General features: G+C 35.1%; 1 protein-coding gene across 4 annotated transcripts in view; it reads left to right on the top strand.

Annotated features, from left to right (window-relative positions):
- The window catches only part of RAP1GDS1 (Rap1 GTPase-GDP dissociation stimulator 1), a 144,384-nt gene that overhangs the window by 16,672 nt on the left and 111,577 nt on the right, over positions 1-16,135 (top strand). For 3 of the 4 annotated variants that reach the window (XM_045792173.2, XM_045792170.2, XM_045792179.2), the window contains exon 2: positions 11,959-12,069. In XM_045792173.2, coding sequence (XP_045648129.1) covers positions 11,959-12,069 — 111 coding nt within the window. The remainder of the gene's footprint in view (positions 1-11,958; positions 12,070-16,135) is intronic. The other variant, XM_045792176.2, reaches the window with a different exon arrangement.

Genomic DNA, 16,135 nt, shown 5'->3' with positions numbered 1-16,135 from the left:
TATTTCTTTTGCTGCACACATTCACATACATAGACAGTTGTTAGCTAGTACAACTATCTAATATAGTTGGGTTATGAATCCATTCTTGAAGGGTTTATATCTCTATAAAGCAAGATGTAGGTAGTCCTTGCTTTGCACAGCTCTGATTTTCATGAAATCTGCATGAATTTCATTTAACATGGTACTGTGTGGACTGCCTGTTCAGTGGCAAGAACCTAGACGTTGAAGACACACGCGTCTGGATTTATCCCACCTTTGGCACTTACCTTTCTGGGCAAGTTATTCAGCTTTCAAAATCAACTTTCTCATCCACTAAGATATGGATAATAATAATAACACCTATTTCATAAGGTAGTTGTAAATATTAATAAAATAATAACCATATAAATTTTAATTTCTGTTTCCAAAGCTGAACATACAGTCATTTTTGAGGAAACTGTATCTTGTGTTCAGAGGTAAAACTGTTCAAAGGGTCTAGTGCTGTTGGTTGTATTATTTTAACCAAATCAGTTTAGTGAATATTAAGTTATTATAGCAGATTATTTTTTCCAAAGATGGCCACAATACCTCTTGCCCCCCACATATTCTTCTAGAACTTGCCATTCCCCATTGAGAGTTGGGGAGTTTTCTTACTGTTGAATACGAGCACACTTGTGACTCACTTGTAACCAATAGAATGCACCAGAAGTGCTGTGTCATTTCCTAGGTTTGGTAGTAAAACACAGTGTTGCTTCCACCTTGTTTATGGGAATACTGGCCTGCTTGGAGCCTTGCAAAGTCTGACCCTGTAGCTGCCATTCTGTGAAGAAGCCAGGCCATGTGGAGGGGCCTAAGGTCTCAGGTGTCAGGTTGGCATTCATAACCTTCAGGTCTTTTCAGGCCAATCACCAGAACCATCAGATGATTCAGGTGATGCCAGCCCCTGCTATGTAGTCACTCTTGGAGATACACCCCTATCCTTTGAGACTTTACATTGAGGCCTCAGACCTTGTGGAACAGAGACAAACCATCCTCAGTGTTCCCTTTGTGAATTCCTAGTTCATAGAATTTGTGATAAAATGGCTTTTGCTTTATGTCATTAAGTTTGAGGTGGTTCGTTATGTAACCGTAATAATTGGAACAGTTACAAAACCTGAAAGATGCATTGTTTCGGTAAGAAACAGATTGCTATTAAAACTCATCAAAGTGGGAACTACCTAATGAATAAATGTTTACTGAGTTTTTCTTTTTCATTTCAATGAAAGATAGCTTAACAGAGAATTTTGTCTAGTAAATAGCATTTCCCTGTGGTTTATTTGTTTTTTACTTGACATTAATTCCCTTAAAGAAATATTTGCCTCCAGAAAAGAAATATGCATGTTTAAACAGTTCAGACGGTTTCGCTATTGCTTTATGGTAAATTTTACCTGTTTGGCTAATAAAAAATGTCAGTCAGTACTCTTAATAAGGGTAGTTACCACTAAAATCTCTGTTTTTTTTTTCAAAACATAATAGCCTAATAAAACCTGATAGGAAAAAGGAATATATTCGTCTCTCCAAATTAAAGTGTAGTTGTTATCTTTGATATTAATTTTAACGTTAATTTTATAATAAGAACCTTATATTAGTATTTTTGGCAAAATTAGTTTGAATCTGTATCTTTCACTTTTTGAGAGACAGTGGGTTTCTAAGTTTGTTACCACTGAATAAAATAATACTTTGTTGTATATTTACCAAGGGATTTCAATTATAGGGTCATTGTTACAATTTTCTAAAATAATAATATAATTTCAGTAATAACAATACTTTTTATTAAGATCATTACCATGGAAAAGGTAATCAGTATTGTAGAATATATGGATTGATTATGTTTTAAAGTTTGTGTGTGTGTTTGTAGATGCAAAAAACTGTGCATATATATATGTGCATATATATATATATATACACACACACAGTGCTTCTAGAAGAATACACAAGGAAATGTTAACATTGATTTCTTCTGGGAGTGAACTGGGACATATGAAGATAATTCCCATAAAAATAAAATTAAAACTAAAAAAAATGTTTTCTATACTGTGAAAACTGTGTAGTATTCATGTCTATATCATTAGCACTTAGTACAGTGTTTCGTGCGTGGTAGGCATATAGTTCATATTGTTGAACAAATAGAAGCTTGAGGTTATCTCCTTAATGTATTATTCACCTGATCCATAGCATTCATGATCTGACAGATTATGATACTTTTCACTGAAAGAGATAATATTCTTAGTCTTCTCTCACATAATTTATCATTTTTCTAAAAAGTCCATTTATATATCTGTATCAGTCTAGGTCCAATCAGAAGACAAACCACATAATGTTAAATTTATAAGTATATATAGATACTCTGACAGGAAACACGAGGTATATAGATCATACAACACAGCTTATTATTCATAGAGCATTTTATTTATTATTATTATTATTTTTAGAGAGAGTGTGCGAGAAGGGGGCAGTGCAGAGGGAGAGGGAGAGACAGAATCTTGAGCAGACTCCCTGCCCAGCGTGGAGCCCAACTCAGGGCTCGATTTTATAACCCTGAGATCAGGACCTGAGCCAAAATCAAGAGTAGGGCACTTAACCGACTGAGCCACCCAGGTGCCTCTCATACAGCATTTTAGTACTGATTACCTGGCACATGTAGCAGGTTTGCACCACAGGAGAAGAACCCCAAAATTATGACACTGAGAACTTCTGTAGGGTTGCTGGCACATCTTTCATCCAAAATAGACACACACACACACAAACCCTATCTTTACTCTGGCATTAAATCATTCCTGGGGAAAGGGAGAAGTATCTCTAGGGTTATTACCCTAAATATAAACTAAAAGCAAATCTTTGGAAAGAAGAGGGGAATTTTTTATGATCCTAGAATGTCTCCAGGAAGGGAGACTTATCTTTATTATAGCTTATCAATTTCCCTTGCTCAGAAGGCCCTAATAGTGCAGGAATGTCAAGAAATCCAAAGAGAATGATCTTCCATTAAGCAGTAATTTAAACAGGAGACATTTAATATAGAAATTATTAAGCAATTGTAGGAAAGTAACTTTAAAGGTAGATAGCAAATCTGAAGGGTAATCTTGGGCTATGGGAGTGAATCCAAGGAAGGACAAACTTCCTTAGAAGGTGAGTTCTCATTAAGATGTAGTTAAGTTCACTGGGTTGCCCAGGCCAGAGCTGGTCCACAGTCACCAGACCTGCAGAAACAACTCTCTGGAGAGCAAGCAAACTGAGGTTGCAGAGTGGGCCTGCAGACAGTTGGGCATGCAGAAGTTGGGGCACCACTGCAGAAACTGAGCTAGAGAGGCCCCTTTCTATGGGAACCCAACACACTTCTTTGTATAATTTGAGCCAGTGGCTCTGAGCATCCAGCCCCACAGGGTGTCCAGCGTGTACACTTCCAGGGCTGAAGAAGCAGTGCAGGAAGCAGTGACCTGGGCTTTGATGCAGATTTGATTGACTGAGGCTCTTGTACGTAGTCCTGCTGCCTGAGTTGAGAGCTGGAGAAAATGGTATGGTGGAAAGAAACTATGACTTGCAGACGGGTGGCACTGAGAAAATTATGAAACCTCCCTCTTCAATGCTATCAATTGTCCTCTGTAGACAAATCTTATATCATGCCATCTGGCAAAGGAAAAATATTTAAAGGACCCAGATTCATTTTTATAGATCGGGCAGTAAGGGTGAATTTTGAGCTAAGAGACCAGTTGATAGCTGACTTAATGTCTCCATTCTCTTGCTTTAATTTTGTTTCTTTCAAATTTTTGGTCCAGCAAAGCTTTAAGTAAGGGTATGGTCGTACTTTCTGTTTAATTCTTATTTAAATTCTCTTTTTTATCCTGACTTTGAATTTTCTTCTTGCTTTCTGTAGCAATATCCTGGGAAAATATTTATATTGTGAGTTCATAAATAATAGTTCAAACAGTATAATTTTTTTAGATTTTTAATATATACTTATGTTAAACTCACCTGTCACATTTATTACTTGTGTAGATACCATTTTTTCCTGTTTGGCATTTTATTATCCAGAAAAATTGACATTGCCTAAAAATTTATAAATTTCAATGTACATTATCTCTTTCTTGTTATTTATTAGGTTACTCAGTGGAACTATTTGCTTTGCATCAATCTTAATGAAATACTTCTTTATATATCTACAGCTAAAGAAAGTTCCTTTTATGCAGGTCTTTTATGTCAGTCTTTAATCTAGTTCTCTGTTCTTACAAAGCATTGTGAAACAGGGACTTTACTTCTTTCTCCATCTTTATGTTTGATTAGTCACAGCTTTAAGTATGTTCTGGTGAAGAATCTTGCTCAGGACTGCTTGTAAGTCTAAATAACACTTAGACTTTATCCTAAACACTTCTTTTTATCTGTCTTATATAGCCTTTAAACATTCCCATACATTTAGCAGAATTTCATCTTATTCGATTTATATTATCTGCTCTTTGTCTGGTCTTCTTTCCCTGTTAGGCATATCCTAGAGTCTAGGGCAGAGCTTGGAGGCATGATATCTTTTACTCTCGAACGTGAGTGCCAGGAGCCAAAGCATTGTAGGCAGACACTTAGGTATTATCCTGGAGAATTAGAAAGTCACAGCTAAAATAGTTAAATCCAAGATTAGTGTACTAATCTAAGGAATCAAATGGAGTATGAGAGCCCAGAGATAAATGGGGACTGAGAAACTAGGGAATACAAGATAATGAACTGATAAAATATTGTTCTGTAAGAATCCTGGTGATGGAATATTGATACTGTAAGAACTCAGGTTGGTTTGCAGGCACATGCTAGGTTATAAGAAGCTGGAGCAGAGCGAGTACATTTCAAGTGGTTATTTTTATGTTTAAAGAGTTTCTCTTCTGTTATGGACTCAATTAGCTTACTGTACAGAAGTGAAGTTTGCAAGTATATAGTTCCACTTTCCAGCATCTTCTGGTGTATAGAGATCTTTCCAACAGTTCTTTTTTTTTTTTTTTTTTTTTTTTTTAAGAGAGAGTGGGTACATGTGCTTGAGCTGAGGTGGGGGCCACAGAGGGAGAGAGAGAATCTTAAGCAGGCTCCACACCCAGCATAGAGCCTGATTCAGGGCTGATCCCACAACCCTGAGATCATGACCTGGGCCAAAATTAAGGAACGGCTGCTTAACTGACTGAGCCACCCAGGCGTCTCTCCAACAGTTCTTCACACAGAAGCTGTTTGTAATGACAGATTGTACATTTTCACCAACATCATTGTGGTATAATTCTTGGGGTTTTTAAAAATTCTTTGACGAATGCCATCAAGCTTTGTTGATGTAGCTACATTGTTTTCTAAGTTGGATTATCATATTTTGGGCATTGACCACTATTTGGTATAATATTTTAAATCTGTCTAGTAGGGGATTATTGAAAAGAAATCACCCTCATTTTCTTCTTGGTCATTTCTGGGACAAAGAATTAAGCCTGCATTTCAGTATAAATCACCATCTAATAAAAAAAAGCCAATGTATTATCTTATTAGCAATTATATCATGTTATATGCTAAAGCTATATTTGATAGCTATAAAACAGTAAAATAATTTTTGAACTCTAAGTGAAAAGGTTTTGGGCATTGTGTGAAATAAAATTTTACAAACTATATTTTGCTTTTATTCGTGATGGTTAATATAGTAGTGAAGATCATCTGTCTGATTCTTGACCCTCTAATCAAATGTGACAAGTTAGACTACAGAGTTTCTGGTTCAAACTAAAATAGACTTTAATACCATTTAAGAATGAATGAATGGTGACTGCTCATAAAGTTTTTTTGTTTTTTTTTTTAAAGATTTTATTTATTTATTTGACAGAGATGGAGACAGCCAGCGAGAGAGGGAACACAGGCAGGGGGAGTGGGAGAGGAAGAAGCAGGCTCCCAGCGGAGGAGCCTGATGTGGGGCTCGATCCCAGAACGCCGGGATCACGCCCTGAGCCGAAGGCAGACGCTTAACGACTGAGCCACCCAGGCGCCCCTGCTCGTAAAGTTTTTATCTGATTTCTGAAATAATTGAATGAGAAAAAAAACTTATAGTGAAATGTCATTGTTTTTAGTATAACCCATCTTAAAGATTAATGTGGCAATTTGTACCCTAATTTACAGTAAAAGATATAAGTAACTCAGAAAGTCAGGTAGATTTTCAGGATTTGGTAAGTTTCCACTATTGAGGGCAGTGTGAGTTTCTTAGAAGTTCCTATTCTACAAGAATTTCTCATCTAACAGTAGAAATAAGCTAAAAGAGTTTTATTTATATTATTTTTTATTTTTTTTAAAGATTTTATTTATTTATTTGACAGAGAGAGAGACAGCCAGCGAGAGAGAGAACACAGGCAGGGGGAGTGGGAGAGGAAGAAGCAGGCTCCCAGCGGATCATGCCCTGAGCCGAAGGCAGACCCTTAAGGACTGAGCCATCCAGGCGCCCCAAGCTAAAAGAGTTTTATGAACCCAGGACTATAAAACTAGCAAAATGAAAAATACAGAAAAGATAAAACCGAGGTCACACTAACATTGAAGGAGTAGAGAGAGAAGACGACAACCAAGAACAAATGTTCAGACACTGGTGTTTTGAAGTCAGTAGAAAGTGTACCAAAAAAGAAAAAAGAGTCTATTGCTGCAAAGATATTGAATAAGAGGATTGAGAAAAATCCACTGGATTTTTCAAGATATCATTTAAGACCTTTGCCAGAGTAATTTTGATAGACTTTAAGAAGACTTGGTTAGGTTGTGGTTTTAGGAGCGATGAAGTGGTTAGAAGTAGGAGATGCATAATTAATGACAAAGTCAACTTTGCTTAACTCTTTAAAAATGTTACATTTTCTTTCACAAGACAAGCTAGACCATCTGCTGTCATTTAGGAAAGAAATTATTCTTTAAAGAAAAAAAATTATTTTGGTTATTAATACTTCTTAGTAGTAGAACCACCTGTGAAAATTATCATTCTTGACTTACTGCTCCCCCGCCACCAGACAGAGCTGAGAAATTTTCCATTAGAACAATTTCAGTGTCTTAATGGTAAGAATTCACTGCTGAGATGTACTGTCATGGTTTGAGGGAGTCCCGAAATAATACCCTCTGTTCCTTACCCAAGTTCAGAATCACTGGAGACCTAAGCAAATGAGTTCTCTGAAGAATTCAAAATAACTGCCTTAAAATTGGTGAAGGACAGGGCTTACTTGTATAGTCACAAAGGGACTGCTAATAGTTTAAGGCTGAATTAGATATATTTGCTAATCTTGTCACTGATGTAGCTGGACAGCCAAAGGTATGGAAGAACAAGGAGTTCTTACCCTTCTAAAAGATCAGGAACCCAGAAGGGACTGAGTTATGTATAGCCGGTTCTTCTTTCTCAACTTATTAGTCAGATACATTACTCCTTTCCTAGAGAGAAAATGGAGGTGGTGGTGGGCAGTTGCCAACGGAGGAGGCAGAAGTCCAGAAGTGTCACTATAGTAGAAATTTCTCCATTAGGAAAGGAAGCTTGAGGCCAGTGGGAAAGCTGTTCTCACCCCATTTTATTCTCCAATATGCTCTTTTAAAATTGAGGTATAATTCACATAAGCTAAAATGCACAGATTTTAAATGGTCAGTTTGATGAACTTTGGAAAATGTATTATATATTCATGTAATCAGTATTCTAATCAACATATGAAACAGTCTAACACTTTATTTTATAAACTGATTAACATTTCTCTCAGTACTAACCAGTTCATTCATTTAAAATGCTTAAAATCATAATAAATTTGTAGTAATTCTGTTTGACAGCTTTGGTTGTCTCTGAATGAAAAATTTAATGAACTTCCCTAAGAAGATCTCACATCATTAATAGGCATGTAATTATTTCCATGGAGAGACTAAATGCTTTTTTACTGATAAGAAATCTTTCAAAAGTGGGATGATCTATGTAATTTTTAGTTATATATTTTATATTACTAAATACTTAAATTGTCTTCATTGACTTCTTCGTATCTTAAAATGTAAGACACTATATTTATACTTTAAATTATATGGAGTACATAGTAGGTGCTGAACAGGTCACATTTACCTTCCCTTTGTTATGGGCACACTTTGGCTCTTAAGTGTGTGATACAAAGGATGGTAACTAGACAGGTTTGTGCAAAGAAGGAACTCATTCCTTTGTTCACGCAGTTAATTTAACAAATATTTACTGGGCACAGTGCAATGACTATAATTAACAAGATGCCCCATAAAATATAGTGGGGGAGCATATATTAACAATTAAACAAAAAATATAATTAAAAATTGTGAATAGTGCTGTGAAGGATGGATGCAGTGATAGAAAATGCTCCTGGGGGGTTAAGGAAGAGGAGACTTAGATGAAATGTTCAAGGATGGTCTCCGGGCTGGTAGCATCCAGACTCAATCAGAAGAGGGTGTCAGGTAAGGAGCTTTGGGGATGGGAGGAAGGGAAGGAAGGAATTTAAAAAGACCCAGATGCCAATATAGGTAGAACTAAATGAGTCTTAACTGCTTTTTTATTACTTGTTGACTGATAGCTTTAATGGATTGCTGTAATTTGACTAACGTAAGTCTTATTTTTTTCCTCAGTGTTGGGATAATTACATTCACTACTTTTAATAATATGAACTTAGATATTATACATTATTCATACTTTATTTCAGGAAAATCAACTTAATATGCACTTAATAAGTTTGAACAAGAATATCTGAGATACCTGAGATGCCCTACAACTTCTTTTTAGCTTACAGAAGAAATACATACAAATATACTTTTTCTTTAGAATAAAAATCAGTTTCTCAAAACTGTTTAGTCCCTCTTAAGCAAGTAAATATTAAACTTGGATGTGAATAGATAACCTGGGATTTTTAACGAAGTATAGGGTTAGGTTTACTAGATTAGTCAGGTTGTGCTAGGTGTCCCTAGAGCATGTTAGTATTATTTAATGTAAAATTTTAAGTCTACTTTTTCCTGTGTTGGATGGAAAGTAATTATCTCTCATTTTATAATAGGGGATTTCATCATATTTTTAGAATTGTCATGACCTCGCAATGTACAGAAATCTATTGAAATGTATACCTTACTTTGAAATAAGAAAATGCCTGAAATTCTAATACTGCAGCAGCAATGCTAGAGGTCCTTGGTATCCCATTGGGGTGTCTGTGAGGTCAGTACTATTTGCATAATACTATCAGGACATTATTTGTCTTTTTTACTCTATTGACATTTGCCCCAACAATGGTACAAAAGCAATTATGGGTAAAAAAAACAAGGGTGCTTTAAGTATGTGTGAATCAGAGCAGTAGTAGTACTAAATTGTACTAGTAGTATTCTTTTTTTTTTTTTTTTTTTAAAGATTTTATTTATTTATGTGAGAGAGAGACAGCCAGCGAGAGAGGGAACACAGCAGGGGAGAGGGAGAGGAAGAAGCAGGCTCCCAGCCGAGGAGCCCGATGTGGGACTCGATCCCACAACGCCAGGATCACGCCCTGAGCCGAAGGCAGACGCTTAAGGACTGCGCTACCCAGGCGCCCCTGTACTAGTAGTATTCTTAACCGTAACGTACTTGAAGTAGAAAAAAATACCAGTTTCATTTAGAATGCCTATGATGAAGCAGAAAAAAAATATTAAAAAAAAATCTCGGGACACCTGGGTGGCTCAGTTGGTTAAGCATCTGTCTTTGGCTCAGGTCCTGATCCCTGGGTCCTGGGATCAAGCCCCACGGCAGGCTCCTTGCTCAGCAGGGAGCCTGCTCCTCCCTCTCTGCCTCTGGCTCCTTCTGCTTGTGCTCTCTCTCTCTTGCTCTCTTTGACAAATAAATAAATTTAAATAACCTTTTTAAAAAAATCTCAGTATCTGTGCACACATTTTAAAAATATGCTTTTTAAGGAAATGGGAGGCACACAGAAAACACTTTCATTGCATTGCAAAGTCTGATGCCTGTTTTGAAGAGGAGCACTTGTGCAGTTGTTTATGAGCTGACCAAGGAACTTTTTTTTTTTTTCATGGAAAAGCATTTTTTATTTGAAAGAATTGACAAACTGTTTTATTTGTATTTGGCAGATATTTTCTCACAAATGAATTAGGTTGATTTATCATTTAAGGAAAACAACTGATAGTATTTGTTGCTGGTAATAAAATTGAAGTTTGTAAGAGAAAATTAGAATTTTGAGAAACTTGTATGCCTTCGGCTTGATATTTCCCCAATACTTACAAAGAGTCTTTTAATAATATTAGTGACGATACTGACGAATGTTATATTTTGAAATAGTACAATGAAATATGTCAGTATTGAAAGATATGCATAACTCCATGACCTAATTTTTTTTTTTTTTTTTTTTTTTTTTTAAGATTTTATTTATTTATTCGACAGAGAGAGACAGCCAGCGAGAGAGGGAACACAAGCAGGGGGAGTGGGAGAGGAAGAAGCAGGCTCACAGCAGAGGAGCCTGATGCGGGGCTCGATCCCGGAACGCCGGGATCACGCCCTGAGCCGAAGGCAGACACTTAACCGCTGTGCCACCCAGGCGCCCCTTTGACCTAATTTTTTTAATGACCAGTGCATTGTTGATAAATATCTTGCATGCATGAACGATTCAAAGTGTAAGAGATCAATGGATATGAATGTGAGAGTTGGAAGGATTTATTAATATTATTTCAGATTTCTTATGGCAACCAACCTTTAAAAAACTACCACTTGTCAAGTTTTGGTATGGTGTCAAAGAATATCCACAATTAATAGCCTATGAAAAGGCTGTTAAAATGCTCTCCTGTTTTTCAACTATGTGTGTAAGTCTGAATTTTCTTCATCTACTTAACCCAAACAACAAATTATAGAAGATTGAGTAGAGAAGCAAGTATGAAAATCCAGTTATTTTCTATTAAGGCAGACATTATGGAGACTTGTAAAAATGTAGAACAATACTATTTTTAATGAGTTTTTTGTTTTTGAAATTTTTTTTTTAAAGATTTTTTTTATTTTTATTTATTCGACAGAGATAGAGGCAGCCAGCGAGAGAGGGAACACAAGCAGGGTGAGTGGGAGAGGAAGAAGCAGGCTCATAGCGGAGGAGCCTGATGTGGGGCTCGATCCCACAACGCCGGGATCACGCCCTGAGCCGAAGGCAGACGCTTAACCGCTGTGCCACCCAGGCGCCCCTGAAATATATTTTTATTAAAATATTACTGTTAAATAATTTTATAACGTAGGGTTAAATGAATTACTAAAATGAATCTTAAAAAGTCTCAGTTTTAATTTTTTGTATTTAAATGTCAATAGAAATAATTGATGTAAATAAAAGTCCTGTGGGCATCTGAATTTTTAATAATGTAAAGAAATTTTGACAATCTATGGAATAGGGCAGTCCACATATAATTGTAATTTAGGATGAGAGCATGGCTTTATAATCTAAAATGTACATGTTTTGGCTTCTAGCACTATTTTGATTTCAGGTGTTTTTCAAATGGCTGTGTTAAAGTAGGTTTTATAGTCATCAGCTTTGTATTATTTTAACTCCTATTATTTTGAAACTTTTCTAAACCTTCATTTTCATTTTATGTCTTTAAAATACAGCAAAGGAAGCCAAAAATGAAACAAAATATTATTTGCAAAGCAATGTAATTTTAGGGGGACATTTAGGTTTTTTTCAATGAATCATGGCTGGTTTCCTGAACAAGCTAAATATGGTGTAAGAATCCTGAAATGATGTTCTGTGACAATCTGTATTATTCCTGAATATTCCTGGTATCTCATGTATACAGAATGAATATTTACTATCTGAGTTAAATAGATACATTTTATTTTAAAAATTTGTAATGGTACAGTCCATTACCATTTTGTAATGTATGTGGAAGTTAATTCACAATAATGAGAGCCCTTTGCCTGTTAGTGGTAACTGTCATGAAACATGATCATATGTTAGTGAGAGTTCTGATTTCTCTTTTTTCTATAAGCAGATAATCTCAGTGATACCTTGAAGAAGTTGAAGATAACAGCTGTTGACAGAACTGAGGATAGTTTAGAAGGATGCTTGGATTGTCTGCTTCAAGCCCTGGCTCAAAATAGTAAGTTTCATTGGATTTGAAATGCCAAACAAAAAAATTATATCAGCAGTCATTCAGAAATTGGTATGTAGTTTAGCACATAACTTGCATTCACATAACTTGAATTCTTTTGAATCCTATCCCAGAATACTGAGGTTGTTTTACATGCTTTACCCTCCCACCCCACCTCCCCACCCCCAAGGTACTGAAAGCCAAGTTGACAGGCAGAAGAAAGGAGGAATTGATTGGCGGTGATGACATTAATACCAGAGAGAGGCCATTATTTCATTCCTAACAGATAAGCACCATAGTTGTTTTCCTTCTTAACACCTACATTTGTTCTTTGAAAAGGACTGCATGTGTATATGTGGGGAGACTAGGGAGGAGAAACAGAGGGGAGCTTAAAACACCTAACATTTTTTTCTGAGATCTTGTGGTCACCTTTTTAATAATTTTACATTAATGTTTATGAAAAATAAATAAAATAATGCTTATGCTTAGATTTAATTGGAAAGAGCCATAAGCAGTCATTCAGAAATCCCTTAAAACTGAGGTAAGACTTAATCTTTGATGCTGTGGTAAATAAGACTAGTGATGAAAATTATACAACTCTTCATTGGCTAACACAATGTATTGTTGCATTTGATCCATCATATTTCCATTTGTTAATTTTTGTATTATCACAGAGAATAGACAGGTAAAAAATGATTTTTATCTGTTCCCTTAGTTCTGCTTTGTTGTGCTATGGTTTGTGCTATACTTGTTTTTAATTATACCATTATCTTATTCTGGGATTAATTATGTAGCTAACAAAGAATTTAGGAGAAAGTATATGTTGTTAGAGTTTTACTTTCAAGCACTCAGATGTGTGTGTTCTTTTTCATTTTATTTTTCATTTCTTAGTGAAATGTGCTTAGAAAATCTAAAATAATTGAATGTGGTACCTTCATCAAAAAGCACTTTTTTAAAACTAGCTTGGAAAATTCTTTTTCAGTAATTCTCTTTGCTTTTGAGATTGTTAACTCTGTCAAGCTATTCAGTCTTACAGATGACAGAGAAGGGGTTTGAAACAAGGAGTTCAGTAACAGCATCTGAATAAGGCTCACCATGGTAAAGAGAAAGAACAGAAAAGGGGAGTATCTAAGGGTGTGCTGTCCATTATAGTAGATATATGTGGCTATTAAATTTAATAATTTAATTTAAGTTCTTTAGTCTTACTTTTCAATAGCCATAGTTGGCTAGTAACTACCTTATTGGGGATCACAGACGTTAAGCCATTTCCATGATCACAGAAAGTTCTTTTGTATAGCATGGGTCTAGAAGACTAGAAAGAACCGTGTGATGACCTGAGTTTTACATGCCTGTATAGGCAGATTTACATAATCATGTAATTAGTCTAAATTGAATAATGTAGTAATTGAATAATTTAGTAAATTGAATATCCCAAATTCATTTTTTTGGTAGAGTTGTTTTAGTATACTCTTGGTTGTAATGGCCTGGTTTTTTTCTCTTTGATAGTAAAAAGAATTTTCTACATGGACCATTTGTTCAGAAACTGTAAGATATGGAGGGAGTGTTCTTGGTTATATGTAGAGGGTAGCTCAGCCCTCTCTTGGAAAGACTGATAGAGAAGTAAAGTTGAAGAAGAGAAATGAAAAAAGGAAGCCAAAATTTATAACTTTTTAAAGAATAGATTTAAGAAGTAGTGAGAAGTATATAATTGTTGGATTACATCTCAGATCCATTGCAGATTTACTCATTGAACCTATTTATGGAAAATAGCCTCGAATTGTGTATTCTAAAGTGTTAAGGCCAAATAGCCACAAGGTGTCAATAAAAACAACAAACTCTACCAATTTAACTATTGATTCCCCAAGAAGGGAGCAAAAGGAATATGTCTTTTTAAGAATCTGGAACAAAATTCATGTGTCCTCATATCTAAGACTATTAACACAAAAGAATTTGAAGAGGGAGTTCATGCAGATGTTCAGTGTTTAATTTAAGAATAATTATCTGTCATTGTTGAGTACTTATTATGTACTCAACACTGGACTTGGGACTATATCTGTTATCTAATTTAAACTTTCCTTTATTCACATGAAGAGGTATTATCATCACCATGTAAAGGAAAAGGAAACAGACACTCTAAGGTTATTTGCCTTGCTCTGGCAGAGTCTAGAGTTTGGATCTGAACTCTTAGTCTACAAAATAAAAAATTACATTCTGAGGAAAGTGTGGCTCTTTGCTAAGTTTATAGGATGTGAAAGTGTTTCTAAAAGATAGGTTTTAATATTGTGTCTTAAATTTTTGCTTTTTCTTTAAAATAGTTTCAAATTATATTATTAAATATGAGAATGATATATAGACCTTTTTCTTGAATTACAGACTTATTTTATAGATATTTTATTGATACTTTTTAAAAAAAAATTAGCACGTGGCTTTTAAACAAGGAAAAGTAAAAAAAAAAATGCTGGTAAGATGTTTATTTTCTACAGTTGTTCTTCCTTGAAATGATTGATCCATTGCTACTTTTACCCTCCCAAGGTAAAATTATAAAACATTTAACTTAAGTGAATCTGTACTGGCTTTTTTGCAGAGACCTTCTAGTGTCATAATTCTTCCTTAGTGTCAGGTGTTTTAGCTAAAAATATCACTGCTTATACCAGAATCGCACCTAATCAAGAAACAATGAGTTCTCCATTCTGTAAAAGTATAAGATGGTAATGTGTGTAATAGAAATCTAAACTTAAAATTTTATTTTACAATCTGCTAACCTGTCACTGGAAAGGACAAATTTGAAAGGAAAGAAATTATGCTTTTTAAAATTTTTACACTGTGGAAATTTAGTATATTTGAATTGCACATCAAAGATTATCATAATCTGAAATTGATGTATGACTTCAGAGTGGTTTTCTTAAATTTTTGGGGGGTAACATTAAATATAGTTTATTTTTTTTATTTTTATTTTTTTCTAAAGATTTTATTTATTTATTTGACAGAGATAGAGACAGCCAGCGAGAGAGGGAACACAAGCAGGGGAAGTGGGAGAGGAAGAAGCAGGCTTACAGTGGAGGAGCCTGATGTGGGGCTCGATCCCATAACGCTGGGATCACGCCCTGAGCCGAAGGCAGACGCTTAACGACTACGCCACCCAGGCGCCCCTAAATGTAGTTTATATGTCAGAATCTTAAGAGACAAGTGGTAGACAATTTTAATACTAGGTTTTATGGAAAACATTTTGCTTAAGCATTTTGTGTAAATCTCTGGTCTGAATAATAGAAGTGTTCATTCATTCATTGATCTAAATACTTTAGATCTCAGTTCTAAAATGTTTTTAGTAAGTATTTGAAAGCTACCCCCTAAGAAATCAGATTCTGTAGAATAGAAGATTCTCTGTAAATGCTTATTGTAATATGGTTACTCTAGTTCATGCTTATTTGAAAACTTAAAACATTAGGCGATAGTTTTATCCCTAAACATTAGGACAGGAATTGTCATTAGAGAATATGACATCTAAATCCCCTTGTAAGGCAAACTACTAGCATAAATCAAAGGCCCAAAGACAAGAAAAATTAACAGTCCATTCATAATAAAAAGTTCTGTTCCATTATAAGAGCATGGGGACCATGTTCTGTTGTTGAGGGAACCACAAAACAATGCCAGCATGATCACCAACACAGCTTTAAATTCTTGTCCTAAAGGATTAGGCCGTTTTCCTCTGTCTGATTGCCTCATGTACCTTTGTGCTTTAATTTTGTGTAATTAACAGCTTAATGACAATTCCTATTTCATACAAGAGTCACAGAATTGTTTATTTTCTGTAGAACAACCCAGTTTACTTTAAAGAAAAAAGTATTTAGTATCTAGTCCACATTCCTAACCTAATATCATACTCATCCACTTGTTGAATTCTTATTTCTTAGCCTTTGTTCTTTTTTTATTCGTTATATTGATTTTTGGCTCCCTTCTGAAGTTATAATCCTAAGCATACTGGATTATGTATATAAACCGCTAATGTAGATTACTCTGAATCTTCTTTAACAGAACTTGCTGTTGTCCTTTGCTTTTAGTCTGTTTTATGCCTTCA

The sequence above is a fragment of the Ursus americanus genome, chromosome 8, assembly GCF_024610735.1.
Source record: "Ursus americanus isolate L20-20 chromosome 8, mUrsAme1.1.p, whole genome shotgun sequence".
Taxonomy (NCBI): Eukaryota; Metazoa; Chordata; class Mammalia; order Carnivora; family Ursidae; genus Ursus; species Ursus americanus.
Note: the sequence above shows the minus strand (reverse complement) of the source record. Positions and strands in the feature narration are given on the sequence as shown.